The sequence below is a fragment of the Falco punctatus genome, assembly GCF_963210335.1.
Source record: "Falco punctatus genome assembly, chromosome: 1".
Taxonomy (NCBI): domain Eukaryota; kingdom Metazoa; phylum Chordata; class Aves; order Falconiformes; family Falconidae; genus Falco; species Falco punctatus.
The window spans coordinates 20,289,955-20,309,595 of record NC_137580.1 but is presented as its reverse complement, the minus strand read 5'-3'; the positions used below and the strand labels follow the sequence as shown (position 1 = coordinate 20,309,595).

The window sequence follows — 19,641 nt, the reverse complement described above, 5'->3', positions numbered from 1 at the left end:
CCAAAGTGTTCCACTCAGTGGAACTGAGTGCAGCTGAAAAGAGATCAGATATGCTTTAGGAAACCTTTTTTACTCTTCATCAGGTGATGAGCTGTAAAAAGAAATGACCTCTCCCCTTTTCAGCATATTCCCTCCCTTAAATTATGGCAACGTAAGGAACAGATGTCATGAAGAACAAGAGTAACTACCTGAAAGTAAGTGTGCATTTTGTGGCACTAAAATTTTTGTAAACTCTTTCAGTTTGTTTGAGATGCCTTGATTAATCCACCAATGCAACGAAAGGGGGCTTAGTGGAGACTGGATCATGATCCAAAGAACAACAGGTAGGAAAAATACCACCAACTAGGTCAACATTCTGCAGTCTTCCAAAGATCTTTTATCCTATCTCATGCCCCAAGAGAAGGAAACTGAATTTATTTGGGGGGTGACAGAGTGGGAGGGTAGAACAAAAAGACAATGCATTTTTTTCAAATACTTGGTGAGAAAAGGACATAGTACTGCTCTGACTGCTCATGGAATAACGTGGCACTTGCTCAGAAGTACATTTGGTCCACTGAATTGTATGTGACACAAAAAAATGGGTACACATGTTTTAGATCAAAAGGTTATTTTGGTGAGTTCTTAAAAATTATTATTGCTCAGCTTTCTGGTGCTGTGCAGGGATTGTAGACAGTTTCTTTGGAGGCAAATGCACAAACAGTATAATGCTTACCAGTGGCGACAGGAAATGTGACTTTTTAAAGAAAACATTAAAGAATTATGTCCTGCCAGATACTTTACATGACTCCAGTAACTTAAGTACTACTACTTAACAGTAGCCATTATCAAGAAAGCATATGGAATAACTCGAGAGTACAATTTGCTGTTTTCTGAACTGTAACATATCTGTAAAATCAGCTGTAAAAAAGGATGTAAGAATCAGCATCTCTCCCTAGACCTCTCCAGCAAGGGCAGCTGAGAAACACAAAGTCAGGCTTGCATGAAAACTGGTTTATGGCTACCCTAAGAAGAACCTGCTGTTTCATGGTAAAGTTCAGATGCATCGAAAATCAAACTGGACTGGATTGGAGGTAAGACCACAGTGCACACTGCTTAATAAAAATGCCTGACCCAGTATTAAAAAACAGGAGAGAGATTAAGCAAAAAAAAGGCTTAAATGCTTCTAAGGTGTCTTGTAGATACTTAAAACTTTGTCTCCACTGCACTAACTTTGTTGTTCAGGGAAGAACACATACACATGACTGCTGAAGCTTAGCATTTAGCTTCTGTACTGTCCTTGTAAGCGGCCTGAACCTGAGGCAGGCAACATCACAGCTCTTCCACGAATAAACCCAAGCTGCTGTTCTGCCTCACATCACTACCAAGGTAGTTGAGGCTACCAAAGCATTTAGAAAGCACAAAGTTATTTTTATAAGGTGAGTGAGCATGCTGTTGAATGTCCTCCAAAGAAAGAGGCAAGTCAGGGTTTCTAGGGCACTAGGTACACCTGGGATTTCCCTCATGTCAGGGTTCATCAGATTTCAAAACATTTAGCCTGCAGCTCTGCCTTGAGACTGCTCCTACACAGTGACGGAGATGCAGCCACTGTGTTTCGAAAAACATTAGCCAGAATTCCTTCTAGCAGTGCTATTATTTTCTTTTTATGAGTTTCTTTTACATGTATAAAGTCACATAGATCCCAGGGAAAAATGCAGAATTCTAATCCTACTAACAAAGTGAAAAGCCTGTTTCAGACAGTTGTTTGGATGACTCTCAAGGCACTAATTTCATTTCAAAAAATGTCTTCAAAAATAATCACCTCTTTCTTTATTGATCTATACAGTATATCCATCTGATACTGTTTTTACTTCCACTCCTGCAGTTAAGATACCTTTGGGCCCTGTACTGCAAAGTGGTGAGCACTCAATTTCTGCATTGCTCAATCCTTCATAGAAACTCCCTTGAAAAACACTCAAAAAACCTTGCACAGAGGAAAAGGGAAGCAACACAGCTCCCCACTATAAGCCTGCCCCTTCTTCCCATTTCCTGCAACAATCACATTGAACACTGTATTTTCTGACCTTTTTGTTGTGCACCTCAGAAGAGTTTGGTAAAAAGCTATCTGCTGATCATAATTCCTCTCCCCCTTACCACCCTCCTCCCTGAGCCCCTCCACCCAACAGGCTTAATTTTAACAAGAAAAGCAGACATCTTTATAATTTCTGCATTGGCAGGAAAATAGAGAATTACAAGTTTGCTTTTTGTTAATGTTGACTGAAAGCAACCTGAGTTTTACCAAGTGACCTTCCCTCCTAACTCACTGGTACCTGTGTGTTTAGTAGCATACCACACCATAAGGTCACACTTGACCAAGTGTGAAGCAAAAGCTCCCTAAGAACAGTGAAGTTGTTCCTTCTCTAAAACAGGAAAGGATTTGCATCTATAACATTAATCTTTGCCAGAATAAGAAGGGAAAGGAGAAGATAAAAGGGAGGGAACTTCTGAGAGCCTCCCGACATTCACAGTAAATTACAGGGTGAAAACTTCCAACTGTTCCTCACTGAAATGTTTTCCATGGAACATATTGCAAACTCTGCACATCACACTTTATTGGAAAAATTAATGTTAGGCTTTTTTAATAATGGCTGTAGGGATAAATCCCTCCACTGGCCACACAGCTCACTGTGTGAGTATTGTCCTGTTTCTTCACTGATAACGAATTTTATCAAGCAAATACACCTTCCTTTGTGTTTGTGTAATTCTAACTGTGGCCATTAAATTGATAGAAACAATAAGGGGGAAAAAAATAAGGTTTCAAAAGTAAACAGAAAACATCTTCTGTTTCTGAATTTCTAATCTAAGCTTATTTTACTTACTGTCCAGGGAAATCTTCGGTCTTTGCAGACATCTGGGATGTTGAGAGGCTCCATTGTATTCTTGACATACTGAGCATACATATAATTGATTTTGTTTGTATCATAGTCCCTGAAGGAGACAACATTATTATTATGTGCTTAGTATGAAAATGGGTCATTTCATTATGCAAAGCAGGTAATTGTAATATCTATGCTGTAAGAGGAAAGGACATAACCAATAGATATATAATGGAGATGAGTTCAAATCCTGTATCCTAATCCATCTGTCATCACAATACTGCATGGTTTGATTTATACATTCCGCCATTTCTTTAATATTCAACAGTGTTAACACTGAACACCAGACTTAAGAAATCAGTACGATTTATACAGATGGAGGATAAAGAATGAACGACCGGGTTTATATTGAAATAAACAGAACTTTCTGAAAACAAACTCCATTCACAAATCTGACACACTTGAAAAATCAATACTAGATGAAATTCACAAAACAGAATGCAGCAGGTAACATCTGTGAATTTTCTGCTTCTAAGTTCATTTCAAAGTTTTTCTAAAAGTAAAGGCATAATCAGTTGCATGAAGATTCTGTTACTGAATTAGAACTGATTATTCCTAATCAGGACATAAAATATCTTTACAGAAACAGTCATCTCCTACTTTTTTAGCCATGGTGTATTTAATTAAGGCATTTCAATTCTCTTGGACCCTCTGCCTGCTCTGGAGGAGGACGTATATCCTAATAATAAACCTATTCCCATCAAGCTCCTGTAGTTGCCCTCTGACATTTGACTTGACTTCAGTTATCCTTCGGATGTAAGGATGTTCACAGTGCTGCAGGAAAGGAATTATTATGTCGTTATTTCACAAACTTGGTTATATAAGACAGTGCCCCGCAATTCTGAAAACCAGTCTGATTTAGGATTTGATTCAGGGTCCTTGATCACATAATAAGCCTGAAAATGTATTATTTAAAGTAATACTTTCTCATCTAATACATGTCATTGTATCTCTGCTACTGTCCAAAATCATGCCCCTCAAGCATAGCAGAAATTCTAACTCCAGCAGCTGACTTGTACTACAGTCCATGGCATATTAATTGTGCTGTCTCATGAACAGGATTCAGATATGCAATTAAGCTTCCAAGCTTCCTTCCCTATTGGTTATGAGAAATAATTTACTGATAGCCCATGCAAGCAGTAATTTACATTCTGAGTCCATTAATTAGTAACTGTTAAAGGGATAATGAATAGGAAGGGAAAATTCTCTTCATCATTCCCATAGTGTAGAAGAGGAAGTAAATGGGAACTTTCTCACCCTGTGATCTCACTAGCCTGTTTTACCTCTGTACTTCCTGGTTTTACGCTGTCTAAAATCACAATACAGTTCAACAGTTTTTAGTTGCTCAAGCCACACACTTTGGACATAATTTTCTAATACATGGAATTAAATTTAATATAATAAATATTCACTGCAAAAAAGCTCAAAGGGGTACAGAAGTCATGATTTTCTCTCTGCACACTGTATCTGTAGTAAGGCACTTTATAAACAACTGTCTCACTCTTGACATTTGAAACAACTGTTTTTGATGGCAGAGAAAGGTAACGGAGACAGTAATTTTCAAACTTCAATACAGAGGTTCAGACTAAATTTGGAAACTATTTAATTGGGCTATTTTAATTCAACTGTTTCTATACCTTTCTCTTCTCCCAGTTGAACTTCTTAATGGTTTCTCAAAGATGACTGAAAGTTAGAACTTTAGGACTTTATTCTTGATTTAGTCAGTCACGTTCTTTGAGTCAGCTTCCCTATCTATGAAATAAGAATATTGATTAAAATAATAAATTAGGATTAGGATCCACTAATGTGTTATGTGTCTGCTCTACAACATAGACATCTACACAGATTTCTTACCAATCAGTTTTAGAGAAGCCCACCAACTTAAGACTTTTACTTCTCAATTTTGTACAGTCCCATAGATTAGCCTTGTGGTACAATTGTGTACTCAGACCTGACCAAGTGGAGAGATCAGGTCCTACTCTCCTGTTCTGCTCAGTGCCCTTTCTAAGGCAACAGAATTCCTCTATGTACATTTCAGGGTAAAACCTGCGCTATAAAAATAGCGGTAATATATGGTACCCAATGGAAATAAGGTCCATTATTACGAACAAAAACATTGAAAGCATAGTTTCAACATTCTCCTGGGATGAAAAAAAGTTTGTATTCATTGTTTTACCTCTTCAGATTTTCAGCTGAATCTTCCAATTCCTCAGATTCCATGTGAAACACACTAGAAAATGAATCCTGGAATATCAAGAGAATAGTTTAATATATTGGTGTATAAGACTGTCATAAGTTAGAACAGTAGTATTAATGAAAAGCTTGTTGCAGTTATCAAAACCTATTCTATAATAAACTTAATTTCAAATCTAACAGCAAGCATACAGGATCCCAACACAAAACTATCTTTAAATATCATTTAAATACAACTTTAAATATCATTCAAGTGTCTTGAATCTCTGGTGATTGCTCTGAGAAGAAATGCCAGTATTTACAATCTGTCAGTGCAGAACTTTAACATTCATTCGGTTCTAGACATGCTTTGCTTGGACAGTTGAGGACATCAAAAACTTCTAAACATATTGACTGATCTCTGTTGTTGCTTTTCATGCAGCTTTTCTTGACAGTCAAGAAGCCTGAATGTAGAGAGAAATTAGATTCTCTCTGTACTAAACATTCAGACTACAGATTTCAAACTAGGTGCTGGAGTTTATCTGACTGGCAAGGACAGTGTGAATATGTGAATACAAAAACTATGTAAATTCCTCTTCTGTATTCTTGTGTGCAGAAGTGACTCATTTAAATACAGTGAGAGGTGGGATTGTGGCAGATGATCACAAGTGCTGTGTGTTATTGCTGTACTACAGAACCTGGAGATGCTTCCTCACTTCCAGATCTTAGTAGACCTGTATCTATAACAAGTAGTAAAGGTAAAACTAGCAATCCCAGTACAAGATGGAGGCATGCAACAATCTCCTGCTCCTTGTTCTGCAGCTTATTTTCAATAGGAAGCAAACACAGGTGGGCAGACTGGGAAGGGGTTGTGCTTTGCTTCAGTGAGCCAGGATCTTGAGACAGGCCATGATTCTGTTTAGATACTTTGTTTAGATATTCCCTGCTTAGTTATACTCCAGAAATAAGAAGTGCTGTCAAAACTGATTCTGCACAGGAAGCAACAGCCACATTGTTTTTCTCCCAGCCTTTTCCTTTTTTCTGTCACCCACCAGTAGCCAAGACAACTAGTTATGAGAGTTCAACATTCAAGCTCTATGCCACAGAAGAGAGCTTAAAACCACAGTTTACCTACAGGTAGTGCAAAATAGCTGCATAAATAGCAGTCTGGCCTATGCAAAGACTGAAACCTCCCATGTCAACACCTAACCCGAGCAGGCGCTCTAATAGAAAAGACAGAGGACAGAAAGGTGCAGAATGTAACTCTGGGTTTGAATTACATTTGAGTCAGAACGGAGGGAGGCCCACACTGCTCCCAGGGAATAAGCACTTCTGCCTTTAGACAAAAAACATACTCACAGGACAATCTTCATCCACTATGAAGATGGTACACCTCTGCACTTGCATGAAGGATATTATAGTGGCAGCTATCTTCTTCAGAATTACTTCCAAAGACTGCTGCTCTTCAAAAATCAGGCTGGCAAGATCAAGAAGCACCTGGGGAAAAGATCTTTTGTGAAATTTTGACTAACTGTGATTTAAGCAATAATTATCATTATTCTTCTTCTCTTCCCTGAATCAAGGAAGCCAACATGTATGTCTGTGACAAAAACTAAGTTTTGGCTCTCACACAGACTGCAAGGTACATAATAACCAGCTTGATGCTTTTGATGGAAGAAATAAACAGCATAGTTAGCTGTCTGATGGTTTTGGTCAGAAAGACAGAATAGGTTTAGGCATTAACAATTCATCAAATGAAACCTGAGAAATCCACACAGTTATTTGTCCTTAGGAAACCAACTAGTTTCTCATGGCTCATGTGCATTCTGAAAACAGTGATATTTAAATTTCTTAAGACTTTTGAACACAATTATTATCTGTTGTAATTCTAACAGATCCTAACGAACTTGTTTGGTGAAAACATCCTTTAGATACAGTCTGCTGTATTTCAAAGCTGCTGCCAAAGAACTTAGCTGCTCAGGTAAGCTCACATTATATTCCTTTTTACTCACAAAAAGCATGGAGCTAATTTGAAAAGATTATCCAAATTTGTACCAATTTACAAACACTGATAGTCACTTGGAAACTCAGACCTACCAGAAAATTGTTAAAACAACTTCTGCCTAGTTGTTTCTGCAAAATCTTTCCATACCATATAGGCAGACATATTCATACGTAAAGGCCATGGCATTAATAATCCATCTGTGATAAAGATGGCTGCAAAATACAGTTACATTAATCAGAAGGAAATTCAGTTTTCCATCTGATCATTACTGAAAGTATGGTTAGTGACTATTTATAGTTGTAGTAGACTAAAGGAGCAATCTGTATAACCTCTACCACTCTGTACAGATAATTCCATCTGAAATTTCTGGAGCATATACATCTCCAGTTGTGTATTATATACAGTGAACCACAGGCTAACTTCAGGCAATATCAAGTATATTGACATGGAGTTAATTTTCTGACATGTAGTTTTACCTTCCTCCCCTTGATAATCCACTTCTCGCAGTCCAAGCTGGAATGTGCCCAGCTGCTTCTCTGTGCAGTTAGTTAGAGCTTTATTAGAGATACACAGCAGCCAGAGTAATTAAAAATAGCCAAGGACTAACTACCATACGAGAAATATTAGGAGCAGGCACTGATTACTAGCTAACCACTGTAATACCTGTATTCCTGGGACAAACCTGTTAACCATACCTGATTACGCCTGTTCTCAAGCAAAGATGTCTCATACAATTGAGCGTTGTGAAGAACAATTCCACAGAATGCCAAATATGCAGCAAAATCCTGAAGACAAATGAACATCAACACCTCATGAAGATTATGTCTTACAGCATCTTAACTATATTCAAAGATAAGCTACTGCAATTTTTTGTTCTCGCTTTGAAGTATTAGTTGGTATTTTTAAGTTATTTTTGGTGACCATACATTCAGGTGTGGGCTTTTTTCCCCTTACTCATCATTTGTTATTTCCTCAAGAATCTCTTCTTTCCTTTTTAAATAGTGATCTTCACAGTTTATCCTGGTAAAGGTAGGATTGATACAAGAAGCAGCTCAGAGGAATCAAGTGATTTTGCAACAATGCATATTTAATCTAGAAAAACTGAGTGCAGACAACCAGCCTCTCTCATTTTGGGGAATTCAGTCTCTTGGAAAGTGGAAATAAAATTTTACTAGTATAGCAAACCCACAATTTTTCCCTTTCAGAATGGGATTAATTCTGATATCCTGCAGATATTCAGTATCCATTCTGTTGTAAAGGGGAAGTCTTCAAAGGGAAAGGGTGAATTCTGGTATTTTTATTGCTGAGAGTTAAGTCAACTTCCTCAGCGTGAGTGCAGCCTGGTTTTCACTATGAATGTGAATTTTCAATCTGAATGTGAAGTCGGGAAATGTTTGGAAACCAACTTCAGTGTAAGAATTAGGAATCAAGGTGCTGTCTACTCTACTGATTCTCTCATATACTGTTCATAATTTATCCAAAACATTTTCTCATCCTGCAATTGTTATATTGAGAAGTGATACATTATTTAACAAAGAATCACTGCATGAATTTAAATATTCAAAAAGTATTTTTGGGGAATGCCAGGAGAGTCAGAATAAATTAATAAAAAATTATGTCTACTAAAAGTTGTGAAACTGTTTTACAATGTATTTCAGTAGAGCAAGCCTGCATTTCAGAGATGTATGAGAGATGCTATGCTGATCCAGAAATTAAAACTATTTCACATCCACACTTCTCAGAGCCTCATAAAGAAAGAAAATCACAGTATTACCAGGTATTTTTACTTTTTCAGAGATGTTTAATTTTTGCTAACTTTAAAATTTCTGATCAGCATTAAAAGTAGTAACATATCCATCCCCCATTCCCCTGTGAAAATAGAAGACATAAAGGTCCAGCTTTTATACCTTTTCATCTTGTTCAGTGAACGTGCCTCCAATTCCAGATTTCTTATTGATTGCTTGAGCTACACCAACAACCTAGTGTATTCAAAATGGAGTAATTAGATAAATTTTAGGAGTTTGTCATTGGATTCTATTTCTAGATGTATTTATAGAAGATAATAAATGATCATTACAGGTATTCATGTGGTTGACCTTTGGATAACAGAAGATATTTAAGCCTGTTTTTTCCCAGTTTATTCATGTAACAAATAGCTGAGAATGAACCTGAAATATCAAAAAAAAAAAAAAAAGAAAAGAAAGTGGCATGAGTCCTGGATACTCTTACAAAAAGGGGTTGATTTGATCCAAATTTGATTCTCTAAAATGGATTAATCATCTCCCTGAAAGACAATAATAGTGTGTGCTTCTGTAGTCATAAGCCAAACCACACAACAGCTCTCTGAAGTTCATCTGCTTGTGCGTGTAGAAAACACCCTTCCTGCCAGCTCTGACAAAATTTCCAAAACACAGCCTCCTTACAGGATCTAGAGTTTGGCTACAGTGATCTTTTTGCATTTTGTATCTCCCTAAATCTGACCAGATTCATTTTCATCTGCTGAAAAATAGTATACAAAGGTTGTGTTCCCGCCAGACCCAAGTTTGTCACTCAAACTCACTACGTTTTTAAAGGTAGGCTTTTACTAAGACCACATTAAACAAACGTTGAGAAAAGTATTTTTTTATGCTTCAGCTGGTAGCTGGACTGTCCTTCTTGCCAAAACATGCTGATACCTTGCCATTTAAAATTATTTTTCCTATGGAGCAACTCAGAAAGTAGGGAGGAATCTTGGTTTACAGGTAGAGAAGCAAAGCAAAGGGTATAGTCATTCACAGGTCCTGCAGGACATCTGCAGTGGACCAAAGAAGCAAACTCATATGCCCTGATCAACACTAAAGGCTTTCCAGAAAGTAGTTCTGCACCTGGCTTAAGTAACCTAGGTTTCAAATGGACAATGTAATAGGATCACCAGCCAAGCAGCTTCAGGAATTAGGGCTGTCCACTTAAGTAAATCGGTGCACAGATAGTAACAAAATACTATGATTTATGAAATAAAGACATCAACAGACAAGCCCCCTTTACTACCTATGTAGGCTAGTCTCCTTTTAGGTTTAAGTGGAAGAAAATGGAATCCATGTAACAATAAACCAAACCAGATTACACATCTAGTTTTGTTCTTACAAAGTTCTGTCTAAATTATGTTAAATCCCAAGTTATGCTTTTTTAGTACAGAAATAATCTGTGGTAAAATTGGATTTCAAGTTTCTGAACGTAATTCCACAAACTGGGAAATTAAAACATGATTTCTTACAAAACAGAAAACATTCCCTTTAAGGATAGTGAATTACAGCCCAATCTGCTGGTGCTTTGATAACTTTCTACACAGAGAACAGCTAGCCAATAAACATGATCTCTGGATAAAGGATGTTGGTTTAGATTTTAAAAGAATGTGAAATGAATGTGGGAGAATAACACAGCTGTTTAAGCATGATGCTTTTGTTACTGCCAGTCTTTGTGGAGTTCAGTTCCGCATCCTGGTGAGAGCCTCCCAGGAAATTAATCTGCCTTGCAAACAGAAGAACTCCTTATAAAAATGAAAGTGAAATTCAGATCTTTGCTTAGTACTGATTCCAGTTTCTAAAGGAGGCTCTAACACCAATGTCTGGGGACTAATGAAACTGGGTGGTTGCTTTGGACTTCATATTCAACATAGACATTGATAATGTCTGGTAAGGAGACACCGGTTAACTTGGATCTGTTTTTCAAAGCCCAAAGAAAACCAGAGAATATAAAGAAAACTTTGTAAAAGTCAGTATGAAGAGAAAGTGAGCATGTCTTTAAAAAAATACCTCATCGGGGTAGTCTTTCTGTAGATTCCCCACTGCAGTTATTCAAGCTGTGTACTGGCAGTGACCATTCTGTCCTGTAAACTAGTTTAAACTTTTGGATTCTGTGCTTATCCTTGTACTTCTATGCTTCTACTCCTCCGAGTCATAAATTATCCATGTAATTTCACAGCACACTAAAACTGGAAGGCTTTCAGGAAAGACAGGTTACTTTCAGTTGAGATATTGCTGACTATCACTGTCAGTAAGGTGAAAATGAGGTTTTCTAACTCAAATATTTTGTCATTACATTAAAAAAGGTTATTTGTTTCTAATATTATACTACACATTACTAATACACACTTTTGTTCTCTATTAAAATAAATTGTTACTACAACAAATGTTTCTCATGCATAAACATTTCCTAGATGATAGGCTTTCAAGGCCTTAGCCTTTCCCCAATATTATTCAGTATGTTTCCACTCCTTTGTAGACCTTGCAAATCATTATTAATCTGACTTTAGGCTTAAAACAATTGGAAAAAGTATAGTTTCCTTGATTTGTGAAGTAAAAAAAAATAAAAAATAAAATGTTCTGATTGTGAGTAATGACAAGTTTCTATAATTGGTATTAAGAGCAGGTGCTATACAGTGGTGAACCCAATGATGACGGATAAGAAAGGGACCAAAGTAGATGACCTTCAGAGGAAGGTGCTAAGTGGAGGGTGGGGGCAGTTATTTCTGAACTGCTGCTTACATTGGTACCCAGAAATAAAGCCCACAGCTTATGGTATCAAGGTGAATAGCGACTTGCAGCACCTGGAATGGGTTTAGGTTAAGGCAGAGCTGAAAGAGGAGCAGCACCAGACCAAGAGGTTGGCAAGGGAGGCTGGAAACTGGGAGGAGCTAGAAGTCATTCACTAAACCCCTGCACTTTCTTGCAGTTAGACCGATCATCTATTTAATTGGCTAAATATCATCTGCTAAACTCAGTAAGTCTGCTGTGCAGTAAACTCAGAGGCTGGAATGTGCCAGAACAGGTGAAGCCCACCTAACCAAGTACAGTAACATGAAAGAGTACATAGTAAGAAGCCATAAAGTACGTAAAACTTCTGATTGTTTTTAGATTTTTTGGGCAAGATTACAACAAATGATTGACAAAGCTGCAAAGAACTTCCTTTGTTTGAGATCCAAGCAGCATAAGACCAATGCAAGGTGTTAATGATGGTATATTTTTCATCTTGCTTTTTTGGGGATAAACAATATCAGAAGAAAAGAGTGTGGTGTGCATGTATGAAGAGTTGTACTTAAATTAATCATTAAATTTATAGTTGATAAACTGATGGAAAGCATACAGTTTTGTTTTTGTAATGGAAAAGACGACAATTTACTAGGTCTCAGCCAAGCCTTCCCAAAAATACTGATGTCACAAATAAGGTCATTGTTCTGCAGCGTAAATCACTGCCAACTGTGGGCTCAAAAATGTCTGTCTGAAATAAAGCTTAACCGTCAGCTCTATTCTATACAACCCAGTTTTTCCCACAGTCAGCTTTTCATTTACTTCAGTGAGGAATATGTCTTATCCAGTGAACTTTCTTAATATAATAACAATGTATAACCAGCCTTACATACTTCTGTAGCAGACTTTGAATAGTAATCAAATCCTTTAACCAGTCAATATGCTTTCATGTTAACCTACATGTGCAAAGATTAATGGTTAGGCCTTTTCTCGTACCACTGTCTTCTGTGGGTATTTATTTAATTTATTTTTTTTTCAGTTTTGATCCAACATGAGCTGCGACAACTTTAATGAGGTCAGAAGCTTTTTAAAGCATCCAAAAGGTGAGTGCTTTTGCCTTGTGTAAACACACCCCCTCCATGAAAGGAAAGTCTGTGGTGCTTAAAAAAGCTATAAGAAAACAGTAAAAGGACCATATTAATACAGCAGAAAGACTATTTAGGTTTCCTTTATTAGCACTGCAGATTTCTGATATGTTAGCAAAGGCATGTGTTCCAAGAGCAATGGTCATTTTTGGTCTTTGTTAAGATCTTTAATAAAAGGTTTCAGCTGAAGAGGGAGGGAGTAATGAAGAGAAGAAACCTGCTAAAAATTCATGGTTGTCTTAATGATGATAAAAACTCTGTGCAGATGCAAATTTTTTTGTTGTTGTTTCAGTGGCATTTCAAGCTTTTAAAGACAACTTTGTAGTATGTGCCATTTTTTCCCATACAAAATAAGCAGTTCTAAAAAATAAATTTGTCCAAATTCTGGCCTCATTTCCTTCACTACAAATTCCAGTGAACTTCACTAAATTCTGTAGAATGTGCCGTAGAAACAGTAATGAGAAAAGCCTCAGATGGATAGTATCTAGCCATTGGAGTCTTGCTGGCAACCAGGTAATTAAGAGAAGATGTAGGAAACTCAAGAGGATCTGTTCCTGTTACTAAAGTAATTACATAATTAGGACAAAAGTAAATCATGTGGTAGCATTTCAGGCCATGGAGAACATATGCCTACATTTTAGAGAATACTAAGCACAGTATGAAACACAAATCCTCATTTATCTAACTTAATATAAACAAATACAAAATGACAGTAGGCCTAATCTGTGATCTCCAGGCTGGGAGTCATGTTTGCACTAGCAGAAAAATCAAATCCAAGATGACTGACTGCTCTGAGCTCAGCTATACAGAAAACAGTCAGATAACAGGTACACTAAAAGTATGAAATTTTTGTGGCAATAAACAAGGCATATCTGAGATAAAGCTTGGAGAATACTAAAAATATTACAGTCCACTCAAACAACTGCTCATCAAAACACTGTTCCAGTCTAACAAAAAGGTGGGTTTTAAGTTACTTAAGCACAGTGTTCTGTGTATCTTGAATTCTCTAACAGGCAGGCACCAAGTGAACTTTTTGAAAATTGAATGCTGTAGCAATGAAGCAAAGGTATGTATGTTGGAAATCTTGTCTTTTTCCTACTAGGCCTACAGAATTATCCTGTATATTCCTTGTTCACCCAATATAAAACTAGTAGGAAAGAAAGGGGTTAAAAACAGCTGTGAAAGGGGATGACCACTAGAAAAGCTAAAGGTAGTATGGCAGACTGAAGAAAACCAGGACTAAGGCAGAGGAAAGACTGAAGTATCTGCTTATACTTTGCTACCTGTGAGCTTATGGCCTAATCCCCAAAGTAACCAGTCAGCTGTTGAGTGCTATGCACTTTTTCATGGGTTTCACCTCCAGTCTGAGTAGGTAATTTTATATATATATATATATACACACACACAATACAATGAGATTATAGAATAAGGTATATCTATAGTAGTCATGCAGTTCCTAATGAGAACCTTCATCCAGGTTTGCTGTATTGAAAGCACAAAAAGGGTGGTCAGAGAGGAACAAGCTGTATGTAAAGGACCCCTTTAAAGTCTGTTGGAACAATTCCCCTTGGATGAGAAACCAAGAACTTCTGTTATTTTCCATTCAGATCACATAAGACAAACATAGACCATGAAGACAAAAAGCAATTTTGATGATGGAATTGTTCTCTCACTTTCAGTCCCAAAAAGGGAGAAAAAAACCCTTCCAGCAGTTACTGTGTCAATATCCACATCTGTTGTACCACATCTGAACACAGGTTTCCTAATTGTATTTTTGCTGGAAACACAAGTAATATTCAAGTGCTGTTACTTGTTTTGTAACCTTTCTTCTTGATCGTTACCTGTTATCCCATTTAATAAAGCCTGATCCACATTACAAGGAGACATTTCTTCTCGTTATCACAGAACTTTATTACTATTTTCTTGCAATAGCCATCTCCTGCCTCTAAAAGTATCAGGGTACCTACAGTATTTCCCAGTAGATGATGACTGATGACATCGGTGCTGATAACTCTGCTCTGAATTTTATCTGGATTGTTTCACGCTGTGATTTTTTTACTCACTAAGATTACAGGCCTAACTCTGTGAAAGCTGTTCCAGCTCTACAGGCAGCTAGGGCCCTTTTTAGTTTGTTCTTACTTCAGCTGACTTAAAAGTATAATTAATACAATTTTGCTTCCTAAGATGTATTTTTTTTTTATTTACTTTGCTGGTATGTGAAGAAAAATGACATTAAACCAAAGAATGGTAACAGGAAGAGGGAAACTCAACTTTCCTCTCATTTTTGAATATGGGAACATAGCTACTTAAGAAGACAAAGTAGTTTTAACCTTACTTTGTTCTCATGGTCTTGTAGAGCTTTAATTCAGGCTTATAAAATTATCCTGCAGGGACAGAACTGTATTTACAGACTTTCAGTTTTAATCAACAAAACTTTCAAATCCTCTTCTATCATTCATGCCAGCAGTTGCCTGCATGATTTCCAGCAGTCTAGCTACTATAACACATGTCTCAGCATAAGCTGAAAATCCACCCAAGAAGCAAATTACTGATCTCTATAATCCTGCCGCAAGACTGCTACTGAAGCCTGAGTTAGTTTGCTTAAAGTTGGCTTGGCTAGATCTACGCTGTCCTGCAGTGACTGCAACGTATTATACCTTAAGTGACCACTGTGGGAGAAAGTAACTTAGCTGGCTCACATGTCTGGTCACATTTTATACAATACAATTAAACAGGATATTTTCAAAGGCTGTTGTAAATAGACTAGCACCCCTGATTTGTTGGGAAGAGCTTCCCAGTGACAGGGGATAGGGCAAAGTAAACAACAAACTGAACAATTGGAGTGAGCACTGCCAGAATAAAACAGTTCCCTAGCCAATTAGTAGGAAGTTCAATCTTACATACTCTGAGCCTGGGAGGTAGGTCTCAGTTAATTCAGCTAAAAGTTCCAATATGAGAAAATCCTACAGAATTTAGTAGAAATCTAAACTGAAATTTAATTTCATGGAAATTATTTTGCACAGCTGAAATAAAAAAATATGCTGAAATAACAACAAAAAAAATGTCATTCCTGTAGATGTTCTACAGGAGCTGCAATGACTGTGCATCAGAGACCATCCATTGTACAGACATTCCAAAGCAGTTAAGAGAGCTGTACTGAGCAGCAATTCTGGCTAACTCCACAAGCTGGTTTGAGCTTCCCTAGTAAATTCTGTCAAATTTTGCCAAAATAACTGTTTGTTTACAAATGTCTACAAAACCAGATGGAGAAATCTGAGGTGATAATTATTTGCAACAACTTCTGTAGGCCTTTTTCTGGGTCTCTGAATCCAAGACGAAACAAAATCGGAAGAAAGTGCCACTGCATTTACTGACTTCATTACAGGAGCTCTAGAGGGCAAATCAGTACCATTTGAAGCTTCTGAAAAATTAAAGGTTTAAGGATACACCAGGAATGAAAGCTGCTTTTTGAGATACACAGTGCTGAACTGCCACAAACTTCAGTCTTCTGCCAGTAGTGGCAATATCCTGACTTCTGTATGAGCATTGTCGCACTGAAATGGTTAGCACTAATAGCTACAGCTCAAGCCTGTGGCCAGCAATACCAGTTTCCTCTTGCAAAAGAAATAGCCACGGTAACTCTGTTGTACAAGGTGGCTAGCACTAACTTTTCTGTTGTGGTTTTTGTACTATTGAGGATAATAATTCAGTCAGTGTGGAAGGTTTTGATGTGTTCTTTGATAACATGTTGATAATCCAAGCAGCAAGTCTTACACACTGATGTCTAGATAGCTGTATACAGTTAGCTCGTACAGAAGAATCACCAGGAAAGGAAATCTTTCAAGATCAAAATAGAATCTTTGCTATGGCTTCACATTCACCTTATGGCAAATCTGAATACAGGGATAGATGCTAAAATTATCTGACTTAGAGCCATTGTGTTTTCCTTTTAAAGCAGAATACAACTGATTACCCAAGGCCTGCCTTCCTCCTTGTTTTCTTCAGTGGCAATAACCAGCAAATGATACAGCCTTGCATGCCAGAAAGCATCACGTGGCAATACTTTTGTCATATGACAGAATGGAAAGAATTTGTCTTATTAGAGGCTGCGCAGCAGAGGTTTACAGAGATCAGAACTTTGTTCAGAGCCCCCCAGGCCAGATGCAAAGCTCGGTCAGTATGCATTTGTAAAATGGAAAATGATAACTCTTCATAAAGCTATCACTATACCAGTCTCTATAATCTGATCTTAAAGGCCATAATCAGCAGACTTTTCTGCATCTGAAATGCAATGCTCCTGTGGCATTTATGCCAGCAAGAAGAGGTTGAGTAGGGATTGAGAAAAGTCCTTTTACTGTCAAATGAACATTCTTCATGTGCATCTGTGCAGAGGTGAAGTCCTCCTACTGTACTGCTTTTTTCGCATTTTTACTAGTTCCTGGGTCCTTTTTATGAGCTCTTCTGTGAATCAGACTGTTTTCTTCATTTCATCTACGGAATTTCTTACTAGCTGTTATTTTTAAGGAAGACTTTGGTTTCTCACATGCCTCATGGAAATATAGGCAAATGTGAAAAACATGTACTGGAAAAATCTCCATACTTCAGCAGGCCCAGAGGATTTAATAATCAGCATGAGATTTTCTTCCTCTCAATTACAGACTCTCTTGTTTTAAAAAATAGTACTAATACTATACAAACAAACAGAAAATACCAGTTGCTTCTCTTTCTCAGTGTTTATTTTTGGATGTCTTCCAGAATCATCTTTTGACTGTGGCTGCTGACATCTTGGGCTAAGGCAGCATTCAGTAGCTTCAATATTACTAGAGGGGCTTTGGGGATTGTAATTTTTTTTTTTTTTTTAACAGGGAGGAGCCAGTATTCCAAGTATTCCAGTTTTGTTGTTTGGGTTATTTTCAAAATGGAAAAAGCAGCAGAATGCGAATGGAAAATTAAGGACTGACTCCAACATCTCTTCAGAAACGTGTCAGCCATTTGTTATGGTGAGAGGGAGAAAAACCTTCTGGCAGAGACTTTAAAATCAGAAAAAAATAAAAAGTTGCATCCTTTCCTATAAGAAATATCAGAGATTAGCCCCTTCAAATTACCACGTCCAAGTGTAACACTTTCCTCAAACTTCAGGTTAGCTGAGCTTTTCAAAATAAACGAATTCCTGCTTCATTTCCACTTGCAAATGCACTTAGGATTAGAAAGCTAGCTGAAGATATGGCCAATTGCAGGTTTATTCAGCCGGTAAGTCATGGTGTATTGGACCAACAGACTACAGCTCTTACTCCTTCCCCCACCTACCATCAGGACCTGGTGGGAAGTAAGCACTCTCATGCTCCCTGGCCAGCAAGATTTTGTAATTAATTTCTGATCCCAATTACATAAAGCATAGCAATTTTTTCCATTCAACAAAAAGAAACTCTATGGCTAGGGTGAAATTTAAAGCCAGGGACCACTGGTCCCTGACAGCTCTTTATACAACATATGTTTTGCTCGTTAGCTGGGCCACGGCCAGCAGTGGGGCCAGTTAGAAAGAGGAGTGGGAGCAGAAGAAGATCAAGGGCTGTCCTTGGAAGAACTGAATAAAATATTTTAAAACAAAATTAGAAGTAGGTAAAGAAAGGAAATCCTTGCTGATCATCTGAGCCAACTAGAGTAAGATGCAACAAACAAGTTAAATCAAAAGTTTGATCAATTTATTCAATGAAAAACACCCCCAACGTTCTGCGCAGTAAGGGTCAAGGTTACACATTCCAAAAGAGCAGTAAAATATGGAAGAGCAAGAAAAAGAAGTATGAAAGCAATGTTGAGAGTGTTTCTTTTTGGAGTTTGAGTTTTCTGGAAGAAAACTGTAAATAGTCTGAAAAATAAAGGACTTACAGGAGAGAAAATCTCCATCTTAAAGCCCTGACACACTCTATAGAGAGCCTTACACTTTGAGTATTCTAAGAACTGGTGATGTGGCTGAAGACTAGTACGTTCAGGATAAAAATCCTCCAAACTTACTTTACTTACTCTCTAAGTAAAAGAGTAGACCTCTTTTTTTCCCATTCACTGTCTTTCATTGACTTTTCTGAATTCGCTTTTCAAATACTCAGTGCAAGAAGACATCATTAGTCCATAAGAAGAATTCTCCCTACTGCAATTGCATCAGACAGGAAGAGAGAAATTCTGTAGCATGAACAGGAAATATGTACAAGAGTTCAATGAGCAGATTCACAGTGTTTTAAATTAGGAGTGATTTAAGTTATATGACTTGTGAATGACTTTTCTGAATCACATCAACACCATGTGTTTTTCAGTGCCTGATGTTAAGCGCTTCACATATTTCCAAACTTATTACTTATGAGCTGAGTTAATAGAATGTAAAAAACGGCCTTTTTGAAAATGATAAAATACAATTTGCGTCCTCTGAGGAAAATAAGGTAGATACAAGCTAAGCTGAAGTACAGCAACTCTTAACTGCAATCTAAGCATGCACTAAGATAGACCAATAAATGTGCAGAGAACTTTAAGGCTAACAGACACTTGGTACAGGAACCACAAACAGCACTTCTAGAGTTAAATACATATATTCTACTTCTGCATCTGGGATTAAACTCTTCTTGACAATTCCCTTTCGCTTACATTACTGAACTAGATAAGATATATTCAAAGTCCAAGCAAACATAAACAATGTCTTTTTTTAAAAAGATGGCTTTATACGGTAGGCAATGACTGCCAGCTAATAGACATTTAAAGCATTAGCATAGCTGGAACCAGTATTACATAAAGTGATACCCATATTCCAACTTACCTCTTCCCTATGATTCTTTATTGGCATACAGAGAATACTTTGAGTCTTATACCCTGTGATCTGGTCAACTTCTGCATTGAATCTTGGATCCTGAAAAAAA

At 37.3% G+C, this 19,641-nt stretch overlaps 1 protein-coding gene across 9 annotated transcripts in view; it reads right to left on the bottom strand.

Annotated features, from left to right (window-relative positions):
• PDE5A (phosphodiesterase 5A) overlaps positions 1–19,641 on the bottom strand; it is a 143,895-nt gene that overhangs the window by 31,945 nt on the left and 92,309 nt on the right. For all 9 annotated transcript variants that reach the window (XM_080373565.1, XM_080373561.1, XM_080373562.1 and 6 more), the window contains 6 exons: positions 19,542–19,631; positions 8,997–9,068; positions 7,785–7,874; positions 6,444–6,581; positions 5,089–5,156; positions 2,856–2,964 (listed from right to left, as the gene is read on the bottom strand). In XM_080373565.1, coding sequence (XP_080229691.1) covers positions 2,856–2,964; positions 5,089–5,156; positions 6,444–6,581; positions 7,785–7,874; positions 8,997–9,068; positions 19,542–19,631 — 567 coding nt within the window. The remainder of the gene's footprint in view (positions 1–2,855; positions 2,965–5,088; positions 5,157–6,443; positions 6,582–7,784; positions 7,875–8,996; positions 9,069–19,541; positions 19,632–19,641) is intronic.